At 35.4% G+C, this 26,396-nt stretch overlaps 1 protein-coding gene across 1 annotated transcript; it reads left to right on the top strand.

The window, feature by feature from the left end:
- The first annotated feature begins 3,227 nt into the window (after nt 1-3,227).
- Nucleotides 3,228-15,442, top strand: LOC110028826 (probable UDP-arabinose 4-epimerase 3). The gene is made up of 11 exons (XM_020730831.1): nt 3,228-3,471; nt 4,159-4,284; nt 4,484-4,608; nt 12,019-12,132; nt 12,209-12,316; nt 12,608-12,699; nt 13,568-13,709; nt 13,851-13,945; nt 14,298-14,427; nt 14,498-14,642; nt 14,992-15,442. The coding sequence occupies exons 2-11, from the start codon at nt 4,245-4,247 to the stop codon at nt 15,231-15,233; spliced, it is 1,233 nt and encodes a 410-aa protein (XP_020586490.1). The 5' UTR covers nt 3,228-3,471; nt 4,159-4,244; the 3' UTR covers nt 15,234-15,442.
- Nucleotides 15,443-26,396: the final 10,954 nt, after the last annotated feature.

Here is a 26,396-nt window from a genome sequence, read left to right on the forward strand (position 1 = left end):
AATTTTTATGTAATATTTTAGACTTCTAAATTTCTAAGAGCATTTTATATTCATTTATATTGTTATATTTCAGTTAATTTTGAAACAATGAAGTTACATCTAACGAATGTATATAAGGGTATTATGATATTTATTTCAAAAACAACCGCAAATGAGCTATCCAAACAAATATATTTCTTCACCAAAAATTGCTTTGTCGCATCAAATTCTTCATATAGTAGCTTCACATATAACTCTTTAAACAGATGTAGCCGCCTCAAACAAACTCTTAGATGATGGTGGTCAAGTGATCGTAAGTTAGCAATGATGTTTTGGAGGCCATAATCAAGTTAAAATGATCAAGGGGTCCAAAGTCAGTTGATGGTGATAAATAGTCATAGTTGGATGATAGTGATTTGATGAACATAGTCAAGCAAATGTGATATGGTGATTATACTCGAGTGATGGTAGTTAGGAGACCGTGGATAGGCAATAGCAGTAATGATAGTGGTTGGGAGATCTTTACCGTATGATGGTGATCAGACGATCATAGGCGAGCAATTGTAGTTGGGCTATTATATTCAATTGAAAGGTGGTTTAGTGATAGTGGACAAGCAAAAATAATCAGATTACAATTATTGAGAAATTATAGTGAGATGTTGTTGGAAATTTTTTTTCTAATTGGGTAATGGTAACCAACAATGGTGATTGGGAGATGATGATAGTTGATAGATGGTGGATGAACAGTGGAGGGCAACCCATAATATTTGGTTGATTAAGCTCAGGTAATAGATGTTGATAGTGGTAGTCATCAATCTTGAATCTTGAATGGCGACGGTTTAATGATAACGTTCAAGTAGTAGCAAGTTGATAGCGATGATCGAGTGACATTGACCAAATAGTTGTGGACGGGTAGCTACTATTTAATGACGATGATTGGGCATTCATGGTGAAATGATTGTGAACGAATGATAGTGGGTCAACAACGTTAGTCAAACTGAAGTGGTTTGATATGTTAGCAACAATTCTTTTGTGAAACTTTAGGATAAAACGTATGGATATCATTTGTCATTGAATTGATATCCTAAAAAAGGTAGCCATGCTTTACTGCCTGATTCGGGCTTATTAGAGTCAAATCCAATGGACTATGTTGCCATTGGATTAGTCTCATCGAAACTTTGAATCAGACTATAAATACCTTCAAGTTAGAGTTTAGATGGCCCATAATTTAATATAAAAATGCCATAAATGACCTTTCTGAGCTCCAATTTGAGCCGAGGTGATGTTGCAGCTAATATCATTGCCAAAGTAACGTGGAGATGCTAACAAAATGACCTTCCTCCAAAAACAAATAATAAAATTTATTTAATATTCTTAACTTTCTACATATATTAATGCAACATCAATATTTGATTTCCTAACTAATTCTACAAAAAGCCATTGTTTAACTACCATATTATTTGAAACATAACATATATATATATACATAGCTTGTTAATTCTTGAATATTCCATGTACAAAATCTTCGACTTGGGTTCGTGTTTTGGATTGACCCGCTAACTCAAAATGACCCGAAACTGACCCCCCAACCCTAAATTGACTCAAAATCGATCCACCTACTTGGATTGACCCGAGATCTACTTAAACGAGACCTGAATGGATGTTATTCCTCACGTGAAACGAGTTATATTGATTTGGTTCGGGTTGGTGGGTTGCACTTTCTAACCCGTTTAATATTTGGGTTAGGTTCGAGCGGGTCGGATGCTTGGACCTGACCCACAAACTCGATTTGACACCCCTATCTACAGCCAAAGTCAACTAATCTTGATAACAAGTCTTAAATTTTGTTTTCTTACATAATTGAATTCTAGGTCACAAGGAGGCAATCCATAATTACCTGCATGCATAACTTACGGGGAAAGCTGGTTAGAAAATAAAATACATATTTAGTACAGGTTAGTACGCATTGCAATATTAAAAAAAAGAGAGGATAAAAGAGTAATAAAGAAATAATTAGTTCATACTTATATCTCACTTTAGCATCTCATCATAAGTCATGTAAAAACGATTGATAGATGAGAGGAAAATAATTAAGACATATATATAAAAGGGACAATTACATACTTACCACTCAATTTCTATGTATTTATGTACTTAACACCTAAAGTTTGTTTTTTTATATGTATTTAACTCAAATCTTTCATGTCACATAACAAATAGCGCGATTTTAAATTTAAAAATGCGAAATACAAATTTTCATGCATAGGTAACATAGCATGCGTGTAAAAATGAAAATTTAAGCGTTAGATATGCATACCATTAGAATTGATCGATATGCCCATGAATGTATGCAACAAGTAATAAGATAAATGTAACGATCCCAACATATTGATGTGGTTGCATGAAAAACTAAAGCATATTCAACAATGTATAATCAACCATAAGAGAACTCAAGCAAATAGCACTTAATACACCATGGACAATGAATGATATGTCTATCTCTTAACAAGAATGCGCCGCCTATTAAAGTTTCTAAAAATTGCTCAAATTTTTCTCCCATGATTAGCTCAAAATAACCTAATATTACTTAATGCTGTCACCATTAACTATTATTGAAGAATCATTATGCATTTTAATTGACATGAAATTAAATATTATTGGTTTTTATTCACTGATGGTCACTTGAAATTAGTTAGATTAACATTAAATTGTAAAAAAAAAAATGATAATAATACATATACATCTTACATACATCCTGTGTATGTGTTATTATATATATAATGAGTACATAATTTATTTTTTTGAAATTATTTGACATTTTAAAAGTTAAAGATAATTTGATATTCATGCCACAAAATTCTTATGTATTTACATATCTAAAACATAAAATTTGTGTTTTTCATTGTGACTCTTTGGTTGACATTTGTAAAGTCAGTTCTAAGTCCCTTGGTCACGGGTTCAAGTTCGGCTGAGTGCATTTGTCTTGTAGTGCAAGGTCGAATGATTAGACACATAAAGAAATCTGGGCCCTAAACCATTCTTTACTTTAAAAAAAAATCTAAAACCTAAAGTTTGATATTTATAATCATAAAAAAATGAATCCCTTGTAGTTTTAAATATTTAAATAAAAAAAATATATTTTATTTTTAAAAAATAATGATAGAGGGCAATTTGGAGAATTGTTATAAAGTACGGCCAAACTAATTAAATTTCCAAGCAATTAAAAATGTTGGGAAATAGTCCCCCTCATTCCGAGGAGAAGTCGCTCCATACGGAGAGAACGGCCGGAGCGCCAATGGGGAAAGTCAGCTTTCTTACAAATATTTATACTCCCCGTTTTCTCCTCTCCCCTCCCCCTCCTGCCAAATCCATCAAGAACTCCTCTTCCCGATCTGAAAGCTCCATTCCTTTCCATTCTCTCTCTCTCTCTCTCTCTCTCCGGCCGTTTCGCCTCTCACTCATCGTTTATTCAGCTCGTTCATCTGCATCCAGGTATGATGAAGCTCTGATTAGGCGTTTTGCGTGATGTGTTGTTGTTTGCGAAGTTTGTGATCTGGTTTTTGTTTATGGAGCGGGTTGTTCTCTCTTCGTCCGCGTTTTCCCATTTCGTCTGCACTGCCATCATCGGCTGCTGTGAATGAATGACTTGCTTCGAAAATTGGAGGTGTTTGAGTGGTTTCAGTTAGGGTAGAATAGCTTTTCCACAGAGACATTTTTGTGCTGCAGAGTTTCATGGATTATGTTAACTTGTGCGTCATCTTAGCTTCCCTTGCGGATCGCATGTTTTCTTCATTTTGTTACTTTTTTGGATATTAAATCGCCAAACATTCATGCTGTATTCGGTTCTGCTGGTCATTGGATCGGTGTATGAATCGCAAAGCTGACGGCTTGATTGGGGGTTACACCGTTTGGATCGTAGACAAGGCTGTCACTTTTTCTCTTGTGATTTATAAGCTGTCGCCGGTTCTGCTGCTCATCTTTTTTCTATTTTTGGAATTTATTGGTGGTTTCTGCTGACAACGCATATTATAAGCTATGTTGCTTAGAATTAGATTTTTATCTCTTATGCTACCTGATGGAAATTTTATTACTGCTTGCTTCTGTAATTGATGTCGATGTCGTGACTTTTGATGGATGTACAGATCTTCAATAATTTATCCTGTGAAACTCTTGGTGCAGAACTGTTTCGAGATTGACGAGAAGCGGCCTTTGAAGAGGAGAGATTCTTCTTGTATATTATACATGATCTTGAAATAATTACACTCATGCTGCCCAGTAGCAGGATCAGAAGTCAGCCTAGGGCAGGTAGATCTCATCTCTTTTCAGTTTTTTTCTTGTTGATTGGGTATTTTGGTGATTTATTACTTAATTTGTTTTTAGTTTCGTCTGAAAAAACGGTTTATTGTGTTAATTTTCTGTATGCATTTATTTGTTTTTACTGTTTCTTTAAGATGACTCTTTCTTTTCTGTTAGCACTTTTTTCATTGCTTATTCTCTGTTTCAGGGATGGATTACTTAGATTCAAGAAGGAAGCGGCTTTTTGCAGGAAAATGTTTCACGGCAGCTTTTCTTACAGTTGTCTGCATATTCATTCTCAAGAACTCTCCTGGTTTCAGCGGCACAAATGTGGTAAATATTCCAAGAAAATGCCTTGGCAAATTCCCCCTTTTTTTTAATACTAAATAAACAAGTTGGTGGGCTTATTCAGATACTTTGTGGTTACTATTATTTTCTGTTTTAGGCATTCAGGCGGTGTTTGGCTGCAACCTAGATTCAATTTAAATAGGATTTATCAAATCCAATAAATCCGATAAATCCGGATTTATCAAATCCAATGTGTGAAGGGTATGGAGCTCGCGAGCGACAACAAAATAAATCTACCTCATAATTGGATTTAGTAAATCGGGATTTATGTTAATAAAAGAGACGGATCACAAGAATAAAAAGATGAAACAAAAGAAATTTTGATTCAACGGAGCGTCGGATTTAATTTTTATTTTTATTTTATGTTTGCTAGATTTAACTTAAATGATTAAATCCATGGATAAATCCTATTATTTGCATATGCTTCCAAACACCGCCTTAGGGTTGTTGATCAATTTACCCTCACAATGATGATTTGGTGTTCTCATCATTTTTTTTTAAATATCATATTTTTCATTAATAAGCTACTAATATCTCCTCGCATGATAAATCCAAGACGTTTAAAACTTTAAAACCTTTTTATGAGTTTGTCAATATTAGTAGGTAGATTAAGCTTATTAATTTTATTATATAGAAGAATATGGATGTAGATGAATATATTACTTCTTGAATTATTACTAAGTGGTTAAACTATAGAAGTGCATCAGGAGCAAATAAGAGAATATCTTGGAGGTTTAAAGTTTAATTATAACAAACTGAAGTCAGGTAGGTATGTTTTTTTGATTTTGACGGGCAATATAAAATGGTCGTTTATCTTTAAATTGAGAACATTAAACTAGAGAATGTAAAGTTGAATGTGGCAAAACTAAAAAGTATAAATTTAGGAATGGTTTGAGTATTATCTATTAAAGATGAAAATGTGGAAGATAGATTTGAAAGATTTGGATTTATAGAAAATATGCCCGATACATGGGCAATAGAAAATTACTTTCAAAAGATGAGAAGGAAAATGTGTAGACTAAGGGTAACTTTGATATAAATTGTGCATAAATTCTTTTGCCTAATATGTTTAACACCTTAATCAATACTTATAATGATTGAATAATATGAGTATCATAGAGCTGACCCAGATAGTCTATATAAGCTAACCATGATGATACTAGGGAGAATAAACCAAAATCGGACCTTACACATCGGTGGTTAAGCCCATAGTCAACATAAAAGAGCTTATGGGAGAGCGCCTCCCTCCTCCGAGACCACCCACCCTCACCCCTGTGCTTCACAAATTTATATTCAGCCAACATGATGTAGGAAGAGCTCACTCAATCAAGTGATGGTGCCTTGGTAGTTTTCACCCTTGAGTCTTGCTTAACAATTGTAAAAAATAGTACAAATTTTTGAAGTGAAATGTATAACGCTTGATAGGGAGGATGAATCAAAGGATGATCAAAGCTGGACCTTATATCAGTGATCCACGCCATTTTTAATCTAAAAGCTTAAGCTTATGCGAGAAGACCAACCACTTAATATTTTTGTACCAACTTATTTTTCAAATATTCAATATGAAGCTAAAATCAATATAGAATGTTCATAAAAGTTTGAATCTTGTAGTTTGCCTGGGGCATGAAATTTTAGTTGAATGCTTTGTCCTTGTTCCAGTTTCTTTATGTCATTGTTTAATTTAAAATAAAAAATAAAAAAAAAATGCATGCATACATGCAAATGACAACAATTGATCTTAGATGTCATTCATGCTTTTTTTTGGCAATTACCTTTGCGTGGTATTAAATTGCACCGTTTGTTTATTGTGAGGGGGACAGTCTCTAGCTAACCATATCTTAAGGTTATTTCAAAATGCACGACTTAGTTACCTCTTGAACCCTACATGTGGGTAAATTATCAGCTCTACCATATATTTTAGGGAAATTTACATACCTAGCACACAATTCCTAATGTATTTACATATATCACACCTAAATTTCATATTTACATTCGTAGCACTTTTGAGGCGTATTTCTTTTTTGAAAGTGGTAATAGTGCTATTTTTTATGTGATATTAAAGATTTTAGTGCTATGTGTAAACGTGAAATATTAGAATTGTGTGCTATGTATGTAAACACCCCTATATTCTAAGGCGATTTACTGTTCACCTCAACCCTTTTCTTTAATGACAATTAGTAATGGCCCATTTAACTGTTTTGGTTTACCTAACAAATAAATCACTAAGGGATTATTTTATTACTCGTACCTTTAACTGTTTTGGTCATTTGGATCAATCCAATCCCTCGCTTCCCCTGTTTGATCTGGTCCTAGTATTGTATAACGATGCTGAAAGTCATTCTTGAAGTATCTTTTGCTCGTTGTTGGCTTTAACACAATTCCTATAAACCACTCAATTCCTATGTATTTACTTATCTAACGCATAAACTACAATTTTTTATATTTATATCAGCCAAATGGTCCTAGTATTGTATAATGATGCTATAAGTCATTCTTTGTTGCGGTATATTTAATTTAAAACGATTGACGACGAAGTGAAAAGATCGAATGAGAAAAGCTTCACACCAAAATAACACACAGATTTACGTGGTTCGACAAATTGTCTACATCCACGGAGTTGCAGAGTATTTTATTACTTGAGAAAATTACATCAGTTGATCTCTTCGACAATTACAAGAAATAAATTTCTTACTTCCTCTCTCTCTATATCCGAGAGCCACAACAGAAGATAAGTTCAAAGAAAGGAAACACCGCAAGCAACAATTCCTTCTTACTGTCTTCACCTCAAGCAAGAACTCCTTCCTGACTTCACCACAAGAAAGAACTCCTTCCTGCAAGCAAGAAATCCTTCTTCCTGTCTTCAACGCAAGTCACAAGCAAGAACTCCTTCCCAAAGAAAAACCCAAATCTGCGATTCCTTACTCTGTATTCACCGCTCGCAATCGCAACTACCGAAGGAGGAGTTGCGATATCTTCTTCCTACCGACTGGAAAGGTCGCTCCTCTTTCTGCGTTTCACGAAAATGAGGAGGATGACTTTCTGTTCGCGAACTGAAGAAGAGAGGACGGGAGTGGGAGCCTTATTTCGCGATTCCAACTACAGCAATAGGACCAGGTGAACTTATTGAATGTTTGCAGTTGCTAGTTGACATGGTTGCCCAACCCACTTCGGTGTACGAAACTCCATGATGTATTTCTCCTAAGGGTTGGATATTCGCCAAGGTGGATAATTGTAGGTATGACTCATATACCAGGAATTTGGAGTCTCTTGGATTTAGAGAGGTGTGTCTCCTAGAATGAAGAGGTGTGTCTCTTGGATTAGTGGGTTGAGGGGAGCGATGGCGTGTTTGTAATTATCTGTGGGTTTTATCTATAAATAGATGTGTAACCCTATGGGTATGTAACTCTTCTGAAATAGTAAATTCGTCGCTCTTCTCCCGAGGATGTAGGCATCTTTGTTGAACTTCGTTAAATCTCTGTGTTCTTCTGTTTTTGTGTCGATTCATGTTTTGCTTTGCCCTAAATTTCACAACATTCTTGAGGTATCTTTCGCTCGTTGTTGGCTTTAACACAATTCCTATGTAGAACACATATACCACAAAATTCCTGTGTATATGCATATGTAAAACATAAACTACAATTTTTACACAAATGCCACCTTACCTATGCATGGAAATTTGTTTTTCACCTTTTATAAGTGTTAAAATGGTGGTATATTTGATGTGATGTGTAATATTTGGGTGATATAAATAGAAGAAGAAAAATTTATGTGTTAGATGTGTAAATATATAGGGATTGGATGGTATGTATGTAAATGCCCCTTATTTCTATTATATAGGCATGACGTCGCTTTTTTCAATCTATAGCTTCAAATAACTGATGCGGGAGCTTGTTAGTTCCACAAAAACACAGAATTCCGTGATTTAGCGGGATCGCGGGAAGGTCTGGAAATTGTAGGAGGTAGGGGGAGCACCTGAGTCACGTTTTCATCAAAATTTTTTATTTCTTACCTTTTCTTTTTCTTTCTTTTCTGCAGTTTCCTATTTCATTATTTTAATTATGATTATGGACCTATTTATGTGTGGTTTTTTGCTGTTTAGAGGATGTTTAACTATTTTTATGTTATTTGGAGATGTCTTCTTCTAGTATTCTCTAATGGAGTGCTGCATCTTTGAGTTTTCTTTAGGTAGTGTGTTTGTAGCCTAAAATGATCAAAGTTGACCTCTACCAGATGTTCAAAGATCTCTTTCAACATCCAACTTGCAACAAATTGCTGTTCACAGTAGTAAACTGCTGATTTTCGTTCTAGTTCGCTACAAAGCTGTCATTTGCACTAGAATATCAGCTGTCATCCATCCTCCCTTCCCTGTTACCATTCCTACAACTTCTCTAGTGCCTTTTTTTATTCCCAAACACATTCTAGGAGTTCTAAAATGGTATCTTTTGATATCAAAGCTAGACAAGTCCTAAATTTTAGGATTTTGTCATTCTTGTCCGAATTCAAAATTCCAAAACATATTCAACCATAAAAAATCATTCCTACCAGAATTCCTAACTCCAAGTCTCAAACTCTAAATTTTCAAAATTGAGCATTTCTACCTTCAAAATTGAGCATTTCTAAATTTACACCTACCACTAAAACCTAAGCTTCCAACCAACCTTGAGTTGCAACCCGCACTCACTGAAAGTCTGATCAGGAAAAAATGACACAATGCCGCTTAGGAGAAATATGCAAAACGATGCCTAGGAGCTTACTATATAGGATATACAACAGGAAATCTTCCAAATGCAGTGAAGGTTTGTCGCCTTTGAGACAAGTCAATTTAGTGAGGTCGCTCGTAGCCATAATGATGACTCGCCAAATTTTGGGGAGGAAGTGATCCCTTCCATCAGGAAGTTTTTGGTGACAAACAACCTATGTCACATCGATTTAGCATTGAATATCAGAGAAGACAAGGTGTTGGAGTGTTGTTTGCATGGATCCAGATGAATTTATTGAGAGGCTCCAGACAGTGAAATAAATATTTAAGAATAAAACTATTTCACCTCACAAAATGTTCAAGCTAGTCGATATTAAGTTAAAAAAGAATGTTTCTTTATGATAGGAGAACTTGAAGCATCTTTGATATCAGGATGGGAAGAATTAGATCATCATCTGATCTAAAGATGAAAAGGGAAAGTCAACGCAAATGCATTCCCTCGCATTACTTACATGACATGTTCTTGAGACTTCATCACTTATAACAATAAAATCTCTGAGTTTGAGCAACTTATGTTGAAGTGTGGGCTAGTGGAGCCCAGAAGAGAACAACCTAGCTTGATATTTGTGAGGATTGGGACCGTCTATTGACAACGTGGTATAATTACTACCCTATTGGACATTACAAGTTGTTCTGACCATAGCTTCAATGGTGGAGAAACATCATCAGGTGATCTTCACACCTTACAGGCAGAGTTACTCTCCAGGATTAAGCAATAAGAGTGCTTCCAACGGAGCACCCTAGCCGACCCCGTATGAGGAGAAACTAGTTTAGAGTGAAGAACATAAGGAATCAAATTGTCACGGTTTTGGGCAATGTATCAAATTGCCCAAACAAAAGAAAATCTCTTTCGTCAGGCATCGAACAATTGAAGAAAGGGACAGTGACACTAGAGAGAATGAATACTTCATAAAAGAGTCTCAACATTCAACTAACGATGAAGAGATGATAGTGATTCAAGCTGAGCCGAAGTTAGAGATCACCACGGGATTAACATTGATTGTCATAGAAAATAGTGAGTATGAGGAGTCGATATATAAAAAGGGACAACCCCTGTTGATGGAGTTGCCAAATATAATGACTAATTGTTTAACTTTTTGGCGGTCACCACTGACGATGGTCCAACGTGCAATAGAGTTCATTCTAGGGTTGATTTCTCCATAAATACGTGTTCATCAGATGCACCGAACCGAGTATGAGAAGTGGGAGAAGCATATTACATATTTAATGTCTCGAGATTTGGTTTGTGAGAATACTCAGCTATGAGCAGTTCCAACTCAAGTTGTGCCAAAGAATGATGGATATATATTTTATCATGGTAGACTTTGGAAGGATGTATGTGTGTTTTTAACTTGTCTTGGATGGATTTTGTCGCGTGACAGCCTTAGACACCGCAAGACCATAATTTTGTTATGATGATGGTGTTTTGATTCCAGAAATTTTAAGAGAACAAGAATAGGTCTTTCCTAGATTTAGCGGGATCACGGAAAGGTCCCTCAATCACATGACAAGAGGGGGATTGCCCGATTCAGGTTGCCAACAATTTTTATCTTTTATTTTTTAGTTTTCTTTTTCTGGGTTTTCCTATTTTGGTATTTTTAATTTGGTTTCTTGCTACTATAGATCTATTTATGTGTGGTTTTTTGTTGTTACAAGATGCGCAGATTTTTTTTTATGACTTTCCTTTCCCCTTTTGATTCTTATATTAAAATATTAAAGCTACATGATATTTCGGTTTTATCATTCCTAGCACCTTTGTGCAAATAAATTATGGTATGTAGTAATCTGTTGTTCCTGACTAAATAGACTTTTTGGTTCATACCAAAAGCATTTAGAAGCATAAGCCAGTTTGACATTACAATCTAGTTCACTTGACATAATTTGTTTGTGGGATTTCCATCATTCTTGCCATGGAGATTTATTATTATTATTATTATTTTTTATGCTTGCGGATTTCCCATATTTATAAAGTTGAATTATTGTTTTCTCTTCTTTAGCCCAAATTTTGGTTTTTTATTTCTTAATAAATATTCTTCGTTTGTTGTCGTAATTGTTGCTGTTCAACTCATTTTTTTAAACCTTTCTAATAGCATTGGTGTGAAGAAACAATAAAATGTATGCTTGATTTGGCATTACACATCTGTATTACAACAGAGCGGCATCTTCATTGTAAACAACAAGTCAGTACTTGCTCTTGAGATTAGCAAGCTTCTCAAAAAGAATGAATGGAATTTTCTTTATTAGCTTCTCTAATTAATAGGTTGATCTTTCAAGTGATGATTTTTTAGTATATAGGAGCTACTTTAGGAAAACTGAAACATTTAAATAATGTTTAATTACAGCTTTCTCTTTGAATGGAACGTTGATTTCTATCTTCTCATGTTTTCTATTCATTTCATTAACATATATTTCTAGCATTCGTTTTCCCTGCATATTTTTCTTGAAGTGATGAATAATTATTATAATTTATGTTTTCCTTGCAAAATTTTTCGATAATATTAAATTTCGTAGGGAACATTTTCTTGCGAGGTTATAAATTTGTTCCTTTTAACATGATATTTTAATCTTTATTATAAAGAGTTTATTTTGATGAATGTATATGAACTTAATATTTTCCTTTGCTATCTTTTTTGCAGTTTTCCCAGCATGAGCAAGGGGTAACACATGTCTTAGTAACTGGGGGAGCCGGCTATATAGGGTCACATGCATCTCTTCGACTCTTGAAGGACTCATATCGGGTTACTATTGTGGTATGATTTGATTATCCAAACGAAATCATTAAAATGCTTTTGCAATGACTGATCTCGTGGTCATAATTCATTGTAGGATAATCTTTCTAGGGGAAACATTGGGGCTGTTAAAATTCTTCAGGAGTTATTTCCAGAGCCAGGGAGGCTGCAATTTATCTTTGCAGATTTAGGCGATGCAAAAGCTGTATCCTTTTTGAACTACATTTTTTTTTTGTGGGGGCAATTACATAGCTCACAATTCCTATGTATTTACATATCTCACACCTAAACTTTCATATTTGTGCACATAGAACTCAAATCTTTAATATCACATCAAAAATAGCACTATTACCAAGTGAAATACTCATTTTCATGTAAATATTATAGTTTAGGTCTGCGATATGTATATACATGAGAATTTTGTGCTAGGTATGTAAATTTCCCTTTTTCTAAAAGTTATTGTGAACGGGACGTTCTTCCTTCACCAAGTTCTTAGGTTGATCAAATATTTGCTCAAAATGCATTTGATGCGGTGATGCACTTTGCTGCAGTAGCTTACGTTGGGGAGAGTACTCTTGAACCTCTTAGGTATTCTCTAATTGTTTAAATATGTTTGCTTAGCAGAACATTTATATATTTAGAAAGATTTACGTAAATACCACTGCTATGTATTTTCATATCTAACATCAAAACTTCAATTTTTACATGCATGCCACTTTACCTATGCATGAAAAGGTGTACTTCACTTTTTTAAAGTTAAAGTGGGGTATTTTTTTATGTGATTTAAAAGAATTGGGTGGCATTGACGTAAATGCCCTTCAACTTTTTCCATGCATTCATCTTAACATTCTCTATTCTTCTACACGTGGTTGTTAGTGATTTTTTTGTCAGCAAACGCTCAAGTTCATATGTGGCACATACAATTTCATTTCAAATTTATAATTAACTTTAACCTTCATGATATTCTTTTATTAGATGATATTTTAAGCGCTCATCAATTTTTAACCATACTACTTGAACATTCAAATCTTCTATCGCAGTATCACTTTTATTTTTGTGATAGAACTAATAAACCTAATCATGCAAATTGACTCAAATTTGTAGATTAAAAGTCGGCACAACAAAGTTTTTGATATATTGTTATCATCCATGTTAATGTTTTCAAGAAGCACAATGACGCACACGTCGCAAATTTGAATGTTTGCCATCTGGTTCTATTTTAGGAGCATTTACATACATACCAACCAATTCCTGTGTACTTGCATATCGAACACCTGAACTTTACATTTTACATTTATGCCATCCAAATCTTTCAAACACATGAAAATTTAAGTTTAGGTGTTAGATATGTAAATACATAAGTATTTTATGGCATTTACATATCAAATGCAATTGGAATATCTGTAAAAAAGTACAGTGCTATTTTGATTCTTAATTTGGCTGCTTCACGCTACAGGTACTATCACAACATTACTGCAAATACTCTGATTATTCTGGAAGCCATGGCAAAACACGGCGTCAAAACTCTAATATATTCAAGCACATGTGCAACTTATGGAGAACCTGAGAAAATGCCCATAACTGAAAAAACCCCTCAGGTTCGTGTATATTACAATTTTATTTAGTTATGTACAGAGTTAATTTCACTGTTTGAAGATTTTAATTTTTTAAAATTTCATGAAAAATTACAAATTAACACCAAATAGTTCAGCTGGTGAAGTTCTGTTTTGATAATGCAGTATCCTATCAACCCATATGGGAAGGCCAAGAAGATGGCAGAGGACATTATCCTGGACTTTTCAAAGAATACTGACATGTCTGTTATGATTCTTAGGTTTGATTCTCTTGACATGGGCTGAAAAAAGCGTAAATTCCATTAAAAAAAGGAAGATTTGCATACATACCACAAAAATCTCATGCATTTACATATCTAACACGTAAAGTATGATATTTACATCTATAATACCTTGATATTAAAAACCAATGCAGGACAAGGTGTATTCACTTTTAAAAAGTTATGGATAGTGGTATTTTTTATGTGATATCAAAGGTTTTAGTGTTATGCATGTAAATATGAAAGTTTAGGTGTAAGATATGTAAATGTATAAGACTTGTCTGGTATGTATGTAAAGCCCCAATAAAAAAAATGTCAGTACCTAATTTTTTTTGTAACCCCCCATGATCAGGTACTTCAATGTCATTGGGTCAGACCCCGAAGGAAGGCTAGGCGAAGCTCCGAGACCTGAGCTTCGTGAGCATGGACGAATTTCTGGTGCATGCTTCGATGCCGCACGAGGAATCATATCAGGGCTGAAGGTAAACATATGATTCGCTTCTCATTATTCATGTCGGAATTCACCGGTGATGAGTTTGATTAAACTCACAGGTTAAAGGAATAGACTACCCAACTCATGATGGAACCTGCATAAGAGACTATATCGACGTCACCGACCTTGTCGACGCTCATGTGAAAGCTCTTGACAACGCAAGGCCTAAATATGTCGGGATCTACAATGTTGGCACTGGAAAAGGTCAGACAACTTTGCATTTCATATGATGATTGGACTCTTTTGCAGGATGTCATTTAGTCTCTGATATTTCGACACTATACATTTTGGGAAGATTTACATACACACCGCGCAATTCTTATGTATTTACATATCTAACAACTAAACGTCAATTTTCTCATATATGCCACCTTATGTATGCATGAAAGGGTGTATTTCATGAAAATTTTGATGTGATATAAAAGCTGTGGGATGTGTAAATGTACAAAGCAAAGTTTTAAGTAATAGATATGCAATTACATGGGAATTGAGTGGTATGCATGTAAATGCCCCTAAATTTTAATGCTCATATTTAGATTAGTTTTGCTATCAGGTAGATCCGTCAAGGAATTTGTTGAAGCTTGTAAGAGAGCGACTGGAGTTGACATCAAAGTGGAGTACTTTGAAAGACGACCCGGCGATTATGCCGAAGTGTACAGCGATCCGTCGAAGATCTACATGGAGCTGAACTGGACAGCGAAGCACACAGATCTTGAAGAGAGCCTCAATGTTGCATGGAAGTGGCAGAAATCACATAGGAATGGCTATGGGAGATCCTTGGCCGAATCTTCTTGAGATTGTATTGCTCTGCTAAGGGAATACAGGGATGATAGGATCTTTACTTGGTCATGGGGAGTCACATAGAAGGGTATTTTAATTTATTTTATTTTTTTAACATTCCAAAAATAGAAGTTTAATAATTGATGCAGCTAATTTAAGCACATATATATTTTCATAAATGATAGTTGTATCATGCAGTTAAATTATATCAAATTTAAAAGAAGGGGGTCTTGTTTTGTATATATTAGTTTGTTTCTTTCTTTCTCTATTTTTTTTTTTGGAGCGAAATTGTTATTTTTATCCAGCGGCTCTCATAAACTGATGCAGGCTTTTTTATTTATCATAATAAGCCTGCATTTGATTTCATTGGTTACTTGTGTTACTCGAGAGATGCTACGAGATTAATGGAAATTTAATGGATGGATCTTAGACGGTTAGATTGATCAAAATCACTTTGTATTTAAGTGAAAGCAAAATTATACATAAATAATTGAAAATAAAAATATATGTATTGATGCATGCCTGAAGATTCATGATTGTCTGCAGGCTACATCTTGTCATGCGCAGATATGGACGGCAAGAGAGGTAAGCCTGTCAGTTCTCCAGTCATCTCATCTCTCATCAATTTCTCTTGAAATGGAAATCGCAAATCCTAAATATCAAGTCATTCACGCAGAAAGCAAAGAAAAATAAGAAAAAAAAAAAAAAAAAAAGGGGAAAGGAATCATGAAACGCTCGTCGCCAACAGGCCAGTTTTTAATTTTTATTTTTAAATGCTATTTTAAAAATTTGGTAAAAAATGGGACAATCAACTATAAGTAGATGAATATAAGTACAATTTTTTGTCCCATATAAGTGAAATGGTTACACTATTCTTCAAATTACAATGATTATATTTAAAAAGATTTGTTGTATAAAGGTCTGGAGTTGTTGTAGTTGGGAGTGGTTGTCGGGATTTCAGTGCACTGCCCTTAAAGTGTGTAATTGCACGGTGTTTAGGATGATTCAATTCTTCGTAGGATGCTTGATTACTCCGCGATGTTAGTCTTTACCCCGCAGTGTTCTGTTATTCCGCTATATCGGTCTTTACATTGTGCTTTGTCACCTCACAACATATGTTTGACTTCTAGAGGGGTTTTGTTGCTAGAGCAGGAGGTAGTCGAATGTGGTCGATGGTGGCCAGTGTGTGGTGGTTGACGATTGTGAGATCGGGGAGTGTTTGTCGGTTCTTCCGTGTGGAGCGATGCTTGAATTCAACTCCTTCTCAAACTAGCTCCAAGTCATGCTCTTCTTTTAGTTCAAGGTCTGAGTTTCCTTTCATGAATGGAGAAGGGTTTCATTTATAGATTTTGAGAGATCCTAACATGCAAATGAGGAATTAATCTAGATCAATTTATTGAATGATCCAGAGAGATTCCTACGACTGGGCAACATTTTGTCGATATTTAAGTGTTATTGTGATGTCAGAGTCAGTTAGATTCATGTCATCAAATATTTGATTTAACTATAAGTATGTTAGATTTGAAATTCATTTAACATTCCAATCAACCACCCAAAACTTCTAAAAGTGGTTTAAGGGTTTACTTCCGACTTAATTTGGCTCAGATTAAGTCAGTTTTGGTGTCATTAGGTCTGTCTCGTCGAGCCAGTCAATTCAATTATAAGTTTGCTGAAATAAGAGTTCTTGATGATTTTTAATTTGAGTTTGAATGTTTCTTCCTAAAAAAAATATTTCTTGATTCATGCTAGATGTCTTGAGATTCGTGCCAAATGATAAAATTTTGTTGATGATATATTAGTTACCCCCAAATTTTTAGATGATTTTGTCTGTTTGTCTGAAAATTATCAAAATAATGAAAATTATCAAAATAATGGAGTTTTTGAAAATTTTGGAAAATTTGAAAATCTTAAGCAAAGGCGGGCGGTGATAGCCACTGGCACATAACAGTGGAGGCAGATTACCAGGTCGGTATGTCAAGTTGTGTTGTGATCCGAAGGGTCATCAATGTCTACAACGTATTGGAGGGTCATCGGGTTGGTCGTGTCATGCGGATCCATGGGGTGAAAGCGGTGTTTACCTCATTTTGGTGATGTTTGTTTCGCTCTCTAGAGCCTATGATCTAGTCATAGGATTTCTCTACCGACTCTCCTAGAATACCAATATTGGGGCCCATATCATTTAGAAATTCAAATCACTTCTTGACTCCGTATAATCTCATATGTTTGGTTTCAAATCCTCAACATTTAGTTGAGTCCATTGGAATCGACATATTAAAATCAAGTTGAGCTCTTATAAGGATTGGGAGTGGCTTAGGAGAGCCTTTTAGACTTAGGTGTTTTTATTCTTTGACACATCCACACACAAACACCACAATTCACACAACACACTTAAACAATACAATTCACCTACAATACTCTAATTAAAATCAAAGTCAAATATAAATAAAATAAAGGCCTCGTGTGTCGAGAGGCACGTTGTCAAGACTGTTCTGCTAGACTTTAACTCGTGCTTAAGCGAGGGTCGGTTGTGATGCCTTAGCCCTCAGCTGCTCTTAAATTGAGCAATGAGGCGGCGCGGAACCACGACAGGCAAACAAAAGAAAAAAAAAAGGAGAGATCATAGGAATTTAGCATGTGATCTTGATTGGGAAGGCAACGAGCAAAATAGGAAATAGAATCGCAAAAAAAAAAAAATCAAGAAAAACGACATAGCAGAGGAAACGACGAGGAGACGAGAAAGAAGAGATTGCAAAAGCCTTACTATTTATGAGGGACAGAGAAGGGAAGTTTGAATTTTACACTAATTACAAGTATGCCATTCATGATTGGAATCCATTTGGACATTTGAATAATTTACCAAATAATTTTATATGAAATGTATGAGTAATTTTAAATCCAATGTTTTGTTCAAAATACCTCTATCAAATTTGATGATATTTATGGAAAGTGTTTTTCAACACTTAATAAGTCCTATGGCTCGTATGTCTTTTCAATTTTTTGTTGACCATCAAAATTGAACTAACTTATATAACACTAAAAAAAAATCATTAGTTAACTTATTTTAGGGACATTTACATACATATAGAGTTGTCAAAAAAACTCGTTGTTCGGGAACAGCTTGTGTTCGGCTCGTTCCTTAAGTAAACAAGTCGAACACGAACAAGTTTTTAAAACTTGAATTATAAATGAGCCTAACACGAACAACTCTTTGTTCGCTCGTGTTCAGCTCATTTTAGATCGAAATAAAATATATATATATATATATATATTATATAATAATATATTACATATATTATTTATATAATAATGTATTTGATACGTTATAAACAAATTTTAATTATTCAATCAAATTATATCACCTTGTGTGGTAATGTGGTTAATGCATTCCTTTGTATATATTTGGTCCGGGTTCGAATCCAACACTTTATATCTATTTTTTTCAATTTAATTTTAACGAGTTAATTTCGAGTAGAACACGAACACACTGTTCACAAGCCTATTTCGAACACGAGCAATTTCGAATGAGCCGAACATGAGCTAAGCCTGAACTCTCTCAAGCTCGGCTCGTTTACAACCCTACATACATACCACCCAATTCTCATATATTTACAAAACTAACTAAGTTTTAATTTTTTTCATTTAGATCACTCAATTCTTTCATACATTATATAAAATATCACTATTTTTAAAAAGTGAAATACACATTTTCATTCTTACAAGTAAAAATTAAAATTTTGGTGCTATAAATGTCAATACATAGGAATTGAGTGATACGTGTGCTAATATTCCGCTATTTTAATCTTTTATGCCAGTATTACTTGGTATAAATTAATGAACAAATGACATGAAATCAAATATATTTTGAGATAAAATAACATTATATCGTATATGTCATCAATAAAGTTGCAAGAGGGCTTGCGAGCTTTTCCTCAATTTTTGCGTGCTGGCGGATTGTACGATGAATATTTGTTCGAAGTATGCAAATGACACGATCCCTCCTACTGGTAAGCCATTGAACTAATTGAGAAGAAGAGTTAGCATCTTAGTGCGTCGTTAATCTTGAGAAGACACACAGTTAACTTGAAAGAAATGTGATGGGTCCGATCCGTTTTTGCATCGTAAGTTTCAATCAGAATCTTGAGTTGTTCTGGTGTCTCAACCTTAGAATCTCCCGAAGAGAACACATTATCTTGTTCGTGCAATGCATCATGCCCGAACCGATGCCTATCTATCGGATCAACTCATTAGCATGCTCCTCTTATTGTTGGTGGTTTGATCCACACTCACCGCACCTTTCAAAATATTTAATATGAGATTGTCCATGAATCACAACCAATGAATAAAACATAAATGATGGGAGAACGAGAGAGAGATGAACATTAATGAATAGTGTTCAATAGTTTTATTTCTTCAAGAAATGTTTGTTCCATTTATAAAGGATGTCGTACAATGGTTAATACATCATCAACAAATTTTCATCATCTCATACATATCTCAAGGTGTGACACGAATCTCGAGATAATTTTTTGAGCAAAGAACATTTAAGTTTCTATTAAAAATCATTCAGAACTCTGATTTTAGCAAACTTACAGTCAAATTGATCGACTCAATGAGATAAACACAATGAAACTAAAATTGATCCAATACAAGTCAAATTAAACTTAAATCGAGCTGTTAAATTATTTTTGAAAGCTTCTTATGCCTAATTAGAAGGTTCAATATATGCTACATTTGACAAGCTTATTGTCAAATTGTGTCTCAACAAGACAAATCCAATGGGCCCATGTTCACTCAATTTTGACATTGTTAAGACATTCAAATATATGTTGAATATCATCCATTTGAAAGGATCTCTCTAGGCAATATGATGGAGTGGTCCGAGGTTTTTCCTTATCTACTAGAAGTCCTCTCATGAACTTTATAAATAGGGCCCTACCCTTCCTTGAGAGGGGACTAAGACCTTGAACCAAAAGAAGACTAGAGCTTAGAGGAGGAGTTAGAGCCCAGTGGTCTACACTGAAGGTCCAGTGAACAGAGCCCATTCCTGTAGTCGCCGACCACCGTTGACCACTGCTCACTCGCTGTCATTGACCATCAATAACTGTCGCCTGCTATTTGTGACAAAACCCATTGCAAAATCAAAATGAGGGTGTAGAATCTCAACCTATGTTGCGGAATAACGAAGCACCCTCTACATACACTATAATGACACGCTTTGTATTCATTATAATGACATGCCCCACATACAGTGCAATAATTTACTCCACATAGGGTGCAACAATACACTCAACATACGAAGCAAAGACAGTTCTTAAAGACGATGCAACAATGCACCTCACCCGACAATAATTGTTTATAATCACCGTACTTAGGATATAATGACTTTCTCTGGTCTCTTAATGTTCCCTTCTTGCAACCCACCACAACAATTTAAGTGGCCAACTCTTGCCTATGTGGTCTGCAAGACACGTAACTCACAACTTCGGCCTACGTGGCCTACGAACGTTATCACAGCTCATTCATCTCCTAACCTCAGCCTATGTGGCCTATTGATGTTATCACAGTTAACCCAGCTCCCAAATTCAACCTCTGCAGCCAACGTATGTTATCATGGTTCACGCAACACCCAACTCTGGCCTTTGCGGCCTACAAACTTTATCATAGCTCATACAACTCACAACTCTAGCCTTTACAACACACAAAATCTATCACAGTTCGTGCAACTCCCAACTCAAGCTTATGTAGCCTATTAACATTGTTGCAGCTCCCAATTATGGCCCATGTGACCAATTACAGTCTACACAACTCATAGCATATGCAGCTCTCAACTCCAACCTCTAAAATCCACATATGTTATCATAGCTCACTACTATGACCTATGTGACATTCTATGGTCTATGTGCTCACAGCTCATGCTGCTCTCACCTCTGACATATGTGTCTTACAGATGTTAATCTAAACTCCCGCGGCTCTCTAATACGAGCTTTGTGACCAACTAACGCTTCTGAAGTAACTCTCTACGGCCCACATGACCAGCTACAATTGTAGTTTTTAACTATGACCTCTACGATAAGCTGGAGTTGTAACCTATCTAAAACACTCATGGTAGACTACCACATCCATAACAATCAACTAAGGTCTTCACGGTCTGTTATGATTATTATTGTTAAAATATTGTTGTATATCAATTATGTAATCTCATCTTTCCTAACTAAGAAGAATAACGGGCTTGTGTATTCACTATTACATAGTGGATTATTTCAGCTAGGCTAGACCTCGTTGTTTTTTTCCCCTTTATAGGGTTTTCCATAGAAAAATTTATAGTGTCTCGACCTGTCACTTTAATTACTTAATTGTGTGATAAATTTTAGTGTAACACTAAGATACTAAATTTATTAGTGTTGTCATGAATCTTCTGACATACATCAATGGTGATATTATAAATTTACTCTCATTTGAAGATAGTATGTTTTGGGATATTTCTAGCATTTTACAAAAGTGTGCTTATTATCTGAACACCTTTTAGCTCGGTCTACTAAGCTTAGCCGACTTGGATCAACAGGGTCAACTCGGTCGATTGGGCATGATCGGTAGATTTCGTTTGGCTAATCCAGCCTGGCTGACTGACTTAGATCCCTGGCGAGGAGACTTCAGGTCTTCTTGGAATGGTCCAAGATACTTTGTGGAACCGAGTCTTTCATTGGGTTGGCTCCACGATAGAATATGTTTTTAGATCAAGTTGGCTTTTCTACAGCGGAAGGCTCAGACACTCTCTTGCCCCGTTTTATGGTCAAATGACTCGTGCTGAGATCACCCAGTTGTCTTCTTATTTGCCTTTTGTCTCGGTCCGTGTTGGGTTAGTTGAATCGACTATTATGGCTTGGCTCGTTCAATCAGGTGGGCATCACAATCTCCTTGCAGTGGATCTACCTATGTCGTCTTTCTTCTTCTGGACTGTTATCTCTTTAAGATCAATGCATGTTGTGAAAAACAACTACAATAAATTGAAAAATTGGAACGGTAAATTGGGCAAAACAGAAATGCTACGAAGCACACACAGATTTACGTGACTCGGCAAATTGTCTGCGTCCACGGAGCTGTAGATGATGATTTTATTAGCTTGAGAAATTACACCGTCGAACATGTCAACTTGCAAGAAAGATCTCTCCCTCTGTCTCTTCTTCTCTCCTCTCCGAGGGCCACTGTTGAAGAAAAAGAATCCGGGAAACCAAGCCTTGCGTTGCCTTCTGCTTCTACCGTAAGCTACACAGCCACCTTGCGAATTTTATTCATTCTTCCCGTATGACCAACGTATGAAGAAGATTAGCCAAGCTAAACATCCTGCTATACCAAAAGCATTTTAACCCTTTTCCTTTATTTGGCCCATATAAGGAAAAAGCCCATTAAGGCAACCACCTTAATTGCCTTGAATCGCAAAAGCAGAAACAGAGGAATAATTTTAGGAAAACTATTAACAGGGAAGAAAAACATAAAAAAAATAAGGTTAATTAATTTTCATAAAGAAGAGAGCTTTATAAGGTAATTTAATCAATCAACAATTAATTAAATGTCACGAAGGAGGAACTTTCAAGTAAACAAATGCTGTCAATGATGTCGCAACCTCAAAAAAAAGAGGATTGGTTTCCACAACTCAACAATTCTCTCACTTAAAAAATGAGATATTGACTGCATCACCCACTAGTTGCATCGTCCTTTCCTCAAATATGATGTTCTCCACATCTGCAACTCAAAGCCCATGTCTTCAACCTAGAAGACCAGCTGAAGTCGAGCACAACTTCAACCTCTCATTTTTCCTGGTCGAATTTTCATTTTGCAATATTTCTCCGCAGCTTTGTGATTCTCCCCCATCTATCAATTGAATATGGTTCAAGGTTGGTGAGTAATGCTGAGGAGAACGTCTATTCCTGACTGACATGCAAACTGTAGCTATAGGGGTGGACGACTCTACAACTGACTGCGGAATAATAAGAATGGGTGCCCCGGACCCACTCTCCTCGTCACTTCCATCACTTCCCTGCACTATGACCTCTGGTAGATAAATAAAACTTACCTTTCTATTATGGTCATCAATGATGGTGGCATAGTAACGAGAGTCTCCAAGAGATGTCATTGTAGAATGTCCCCACACATCTGTGTGTATAAGTTCCAGTTTTCATGCCTTTAGCGCTTTGCCACTTTCCAAGAAACTGATCTTCTTCTGCTTCTCCATAATGCAACTCTCGCACATGCTGAGATCAACTAAGTTCAACTTTGGTAGCTTACCTCTAGACTGAAGTTCTTTCAAGCCCCTCTGACTCATGTGACCAAGCCTGAGTAAATCTGTAGTCATATATAGCGTGTCAATTTTCTTATCTCGAGCCAGTATCAATGTCCCTTTTGTAACCTTCCGGGAGTTATCCGAGACCACTATTATAACCTTCATTGAGCTGCCCAACAGAAATTAGGGTTCTCTTCAACTCAAAAATATGTCTGACCTTTTGCAATGTTCATTTACTCTTGTTAGTGAGTGCAATATCAGCATCTCCCATCTCCAACACGTCCAGAGCATTTCATCAGCCAGATACACCATCCCAAAGTCACCTGGCACATAGTTTCACGTTAACTCTCGGTGAGAAGATGTATGGAAAGAAGCTCCTAAATCTAGTATATAGTCATTAACAAAACTGTGAACTACCAGCAATAATGCATCATGTGCTTTTTCAGTTACAACATTAGCGCTATTATCATATGTCTTCTTCAATTTTTTTTAATTTTTTTTTATGTGGCCAGCTTTGCTAAAATTACAATAGGTTGTTTGCTGACCAGCATTTGATTTACTATTACCTCTATGCTTTGATTTTGATCTTTCTCTGTTTGAGTTCATGTCATGTGATCTTCCTCTGGAATCAACATTCAGTGTCGAACTCGAACCCGAGGTCTCGCAAGAATCTTTCTTGCGCACATTTTTGCAAAAATCAAATCACAAATATCATCATATTTCAGCTTGGATTTATCTACATAATTGTTAACTGTCATTCTCATGGCTTCTCAGCTACTTGACAATGAAGCCAACAATATCAGCGTACATATCTTATCGTCAAAATCAATTTCGACAAATGACAATTAATTTGTGATGATATTGAAATCATTCAGATGTTGGGCAACAGACACACCTTCCGTCATCTTCAAATTAAATAACTTTTTAATCAAGTGCACCTTATTATTCGCTAATGAATTTTAATACATACCTGACAAAGCTGCAATAAAATCTGCAGTAGTCATTTTCTTGATAACGTTGTGGGCAACGAATCTCGACAGAGTTAACCGAATAACCCACAGAGCCTGTCGATCCAACAGATTCAAATCAGTCTCATCCATATTTTCCGGTCGCTTTCCCAATAACAGTAAATGAAATTTCTTCCTATAGAGATAGTCTTCTATCTGTGTCTTCCAGTAACCAAAATCCGTGCCATTAAACCTTTCGATCCCTATTATCATCAATTCATCTCCATCTATCGCTTTCTTCCTTAAATTCGAACCAAAACTTCGATATCAATTGTTGTGAAAAACAACGACAATAAAGTGAAAAATTAAAACGAGAAATTCGTAGAAAAGAAACACAAAGGAACACACATAGATTTATTTGGTTCGACAAATTGTCTATATCCACGGAGCTGCAGAAGATTTTATTAGCTTGAAGAATTATAATGTCGATCACTTACAATAAAGAACTCTTCCTCGCTCTCTCTCTCTTTTTCCCTCTCTCTCTACTCCCACTGCCGAAGAAGAAGAAACCGAGAAACCAAGCATAGCCTTGCCTTGCCTTGCCTTCTGCTTCTGCTGTAAGCCACACAGCCACCTTGTGATTTTTATTCCTTCTTCCCGTATGACCAACGTATGAAGAACATTAGCCAAGCTAAAAATCCTGCTATGCACCAAAAGCATTTTATCCCTTTTCCTTTCTTTGGCCATTAAGACAACAACCTTAATTGCCTTGAATCGCAAAAGCAGAAGCAGGAGAATAATTTTGTCTGAACTATAATAAGGAAGAAAACATTAGGCAATAAGATTAATTAATTTTCATAAAGAATAGAACTTTGCAAGCTAATTTAATTAATCAACGATTAATTAAATGTCACGAAGGAGAAACACTCAAGTAAACAAACGCAGTCAATGATGCCGTAACTTCAAAAAAAAAAAAAGAACCTGTTTTCATAACCCAATAGTGCATACACTTTTTTGATGTACAATTAGATATGTAAATTCACGATATAAGTGAGCTCAGCTCGAGAAGTGGCCGAGAATTGAGCTCAATGTGCTGACAAGCCAAGCTCCAGCCAACCATCACCCAACTCCTCGCGAGCTCGTCATTTCAAAAAATTATTCATATTAAATATACTCAAAACATATTTAATTTCAAAACTTTATATTTAATTATTAAAAATATTTAAAAATATTTTTAATTTTTTATATTAAGTAAATATATATGTTTTTTATTTTCTTATTGCTTTATCTATTTATCATTTTATTATAAAACTAACTTAAATTGATATAATTCTCATTATCTTTTATAGTAAGTAAACCCGTTCAAGAATCAGCTCGAATTTGTAGTTGTAAACTCAAGCTTGTGCCAAACTTAATTAATTAATCAAATTCAACCTTAATGTCACAAACAAATAAACTCACATTGGATAGGTGTAGAGCCGAAAATTAGTATTTAAGTCATGGTGTCACGCTCTGCCATATTCGAGAAATCGGTAAGACAAGCACAAAATTGAAGATTCTAGAGAATGAAATGCAGAGAGTCAACAAATGAGCTCTTTTGGGAGATGACAAGTGATATTAGAGCAGATTACTGTCTGCCAGGTGTGTGGACTCTCCATGATTCAGTGGGACCTCCGGTGGAGCCGATCCGTGACGATAGTGTCATGTGATTGGGTAGAGGAGAATGTCACGGACAAATAGTCTCACATCGGCTAGGTGTAGGGCTGAAAAATAGTATTTAAGTCCTGGGCTGTACACCACCCATAAGGACTATTTTGTGAGGTGACATAAAGCTCAACTAGAGAATGAGGAAAACTCCACTCATTTGTACCCAACCTAAATACACAACATGTGATATGCTTGTAAATTTATTAAAAATAAACAAAGATTTTGACGTGGCAGAACTTCACTGTA

This window comes from Phalaenopsis equestris, unplaced genomic scaffold (assembly GCF_001263595.1).
Source record: "Phalaenopsis equestris unplaced genomic scaffold, ASM126359v1 Scaffold000531, whole genome shotgun sequence".
NCBI classification, from domain to species: domain Eukaryota; kingdom Viridiplantae; phylum Streptophyta; class Magnoliopsida; order Asparagales; family Orchidaceae; genus Phalaenopsis; species Phalaenopsis equestris.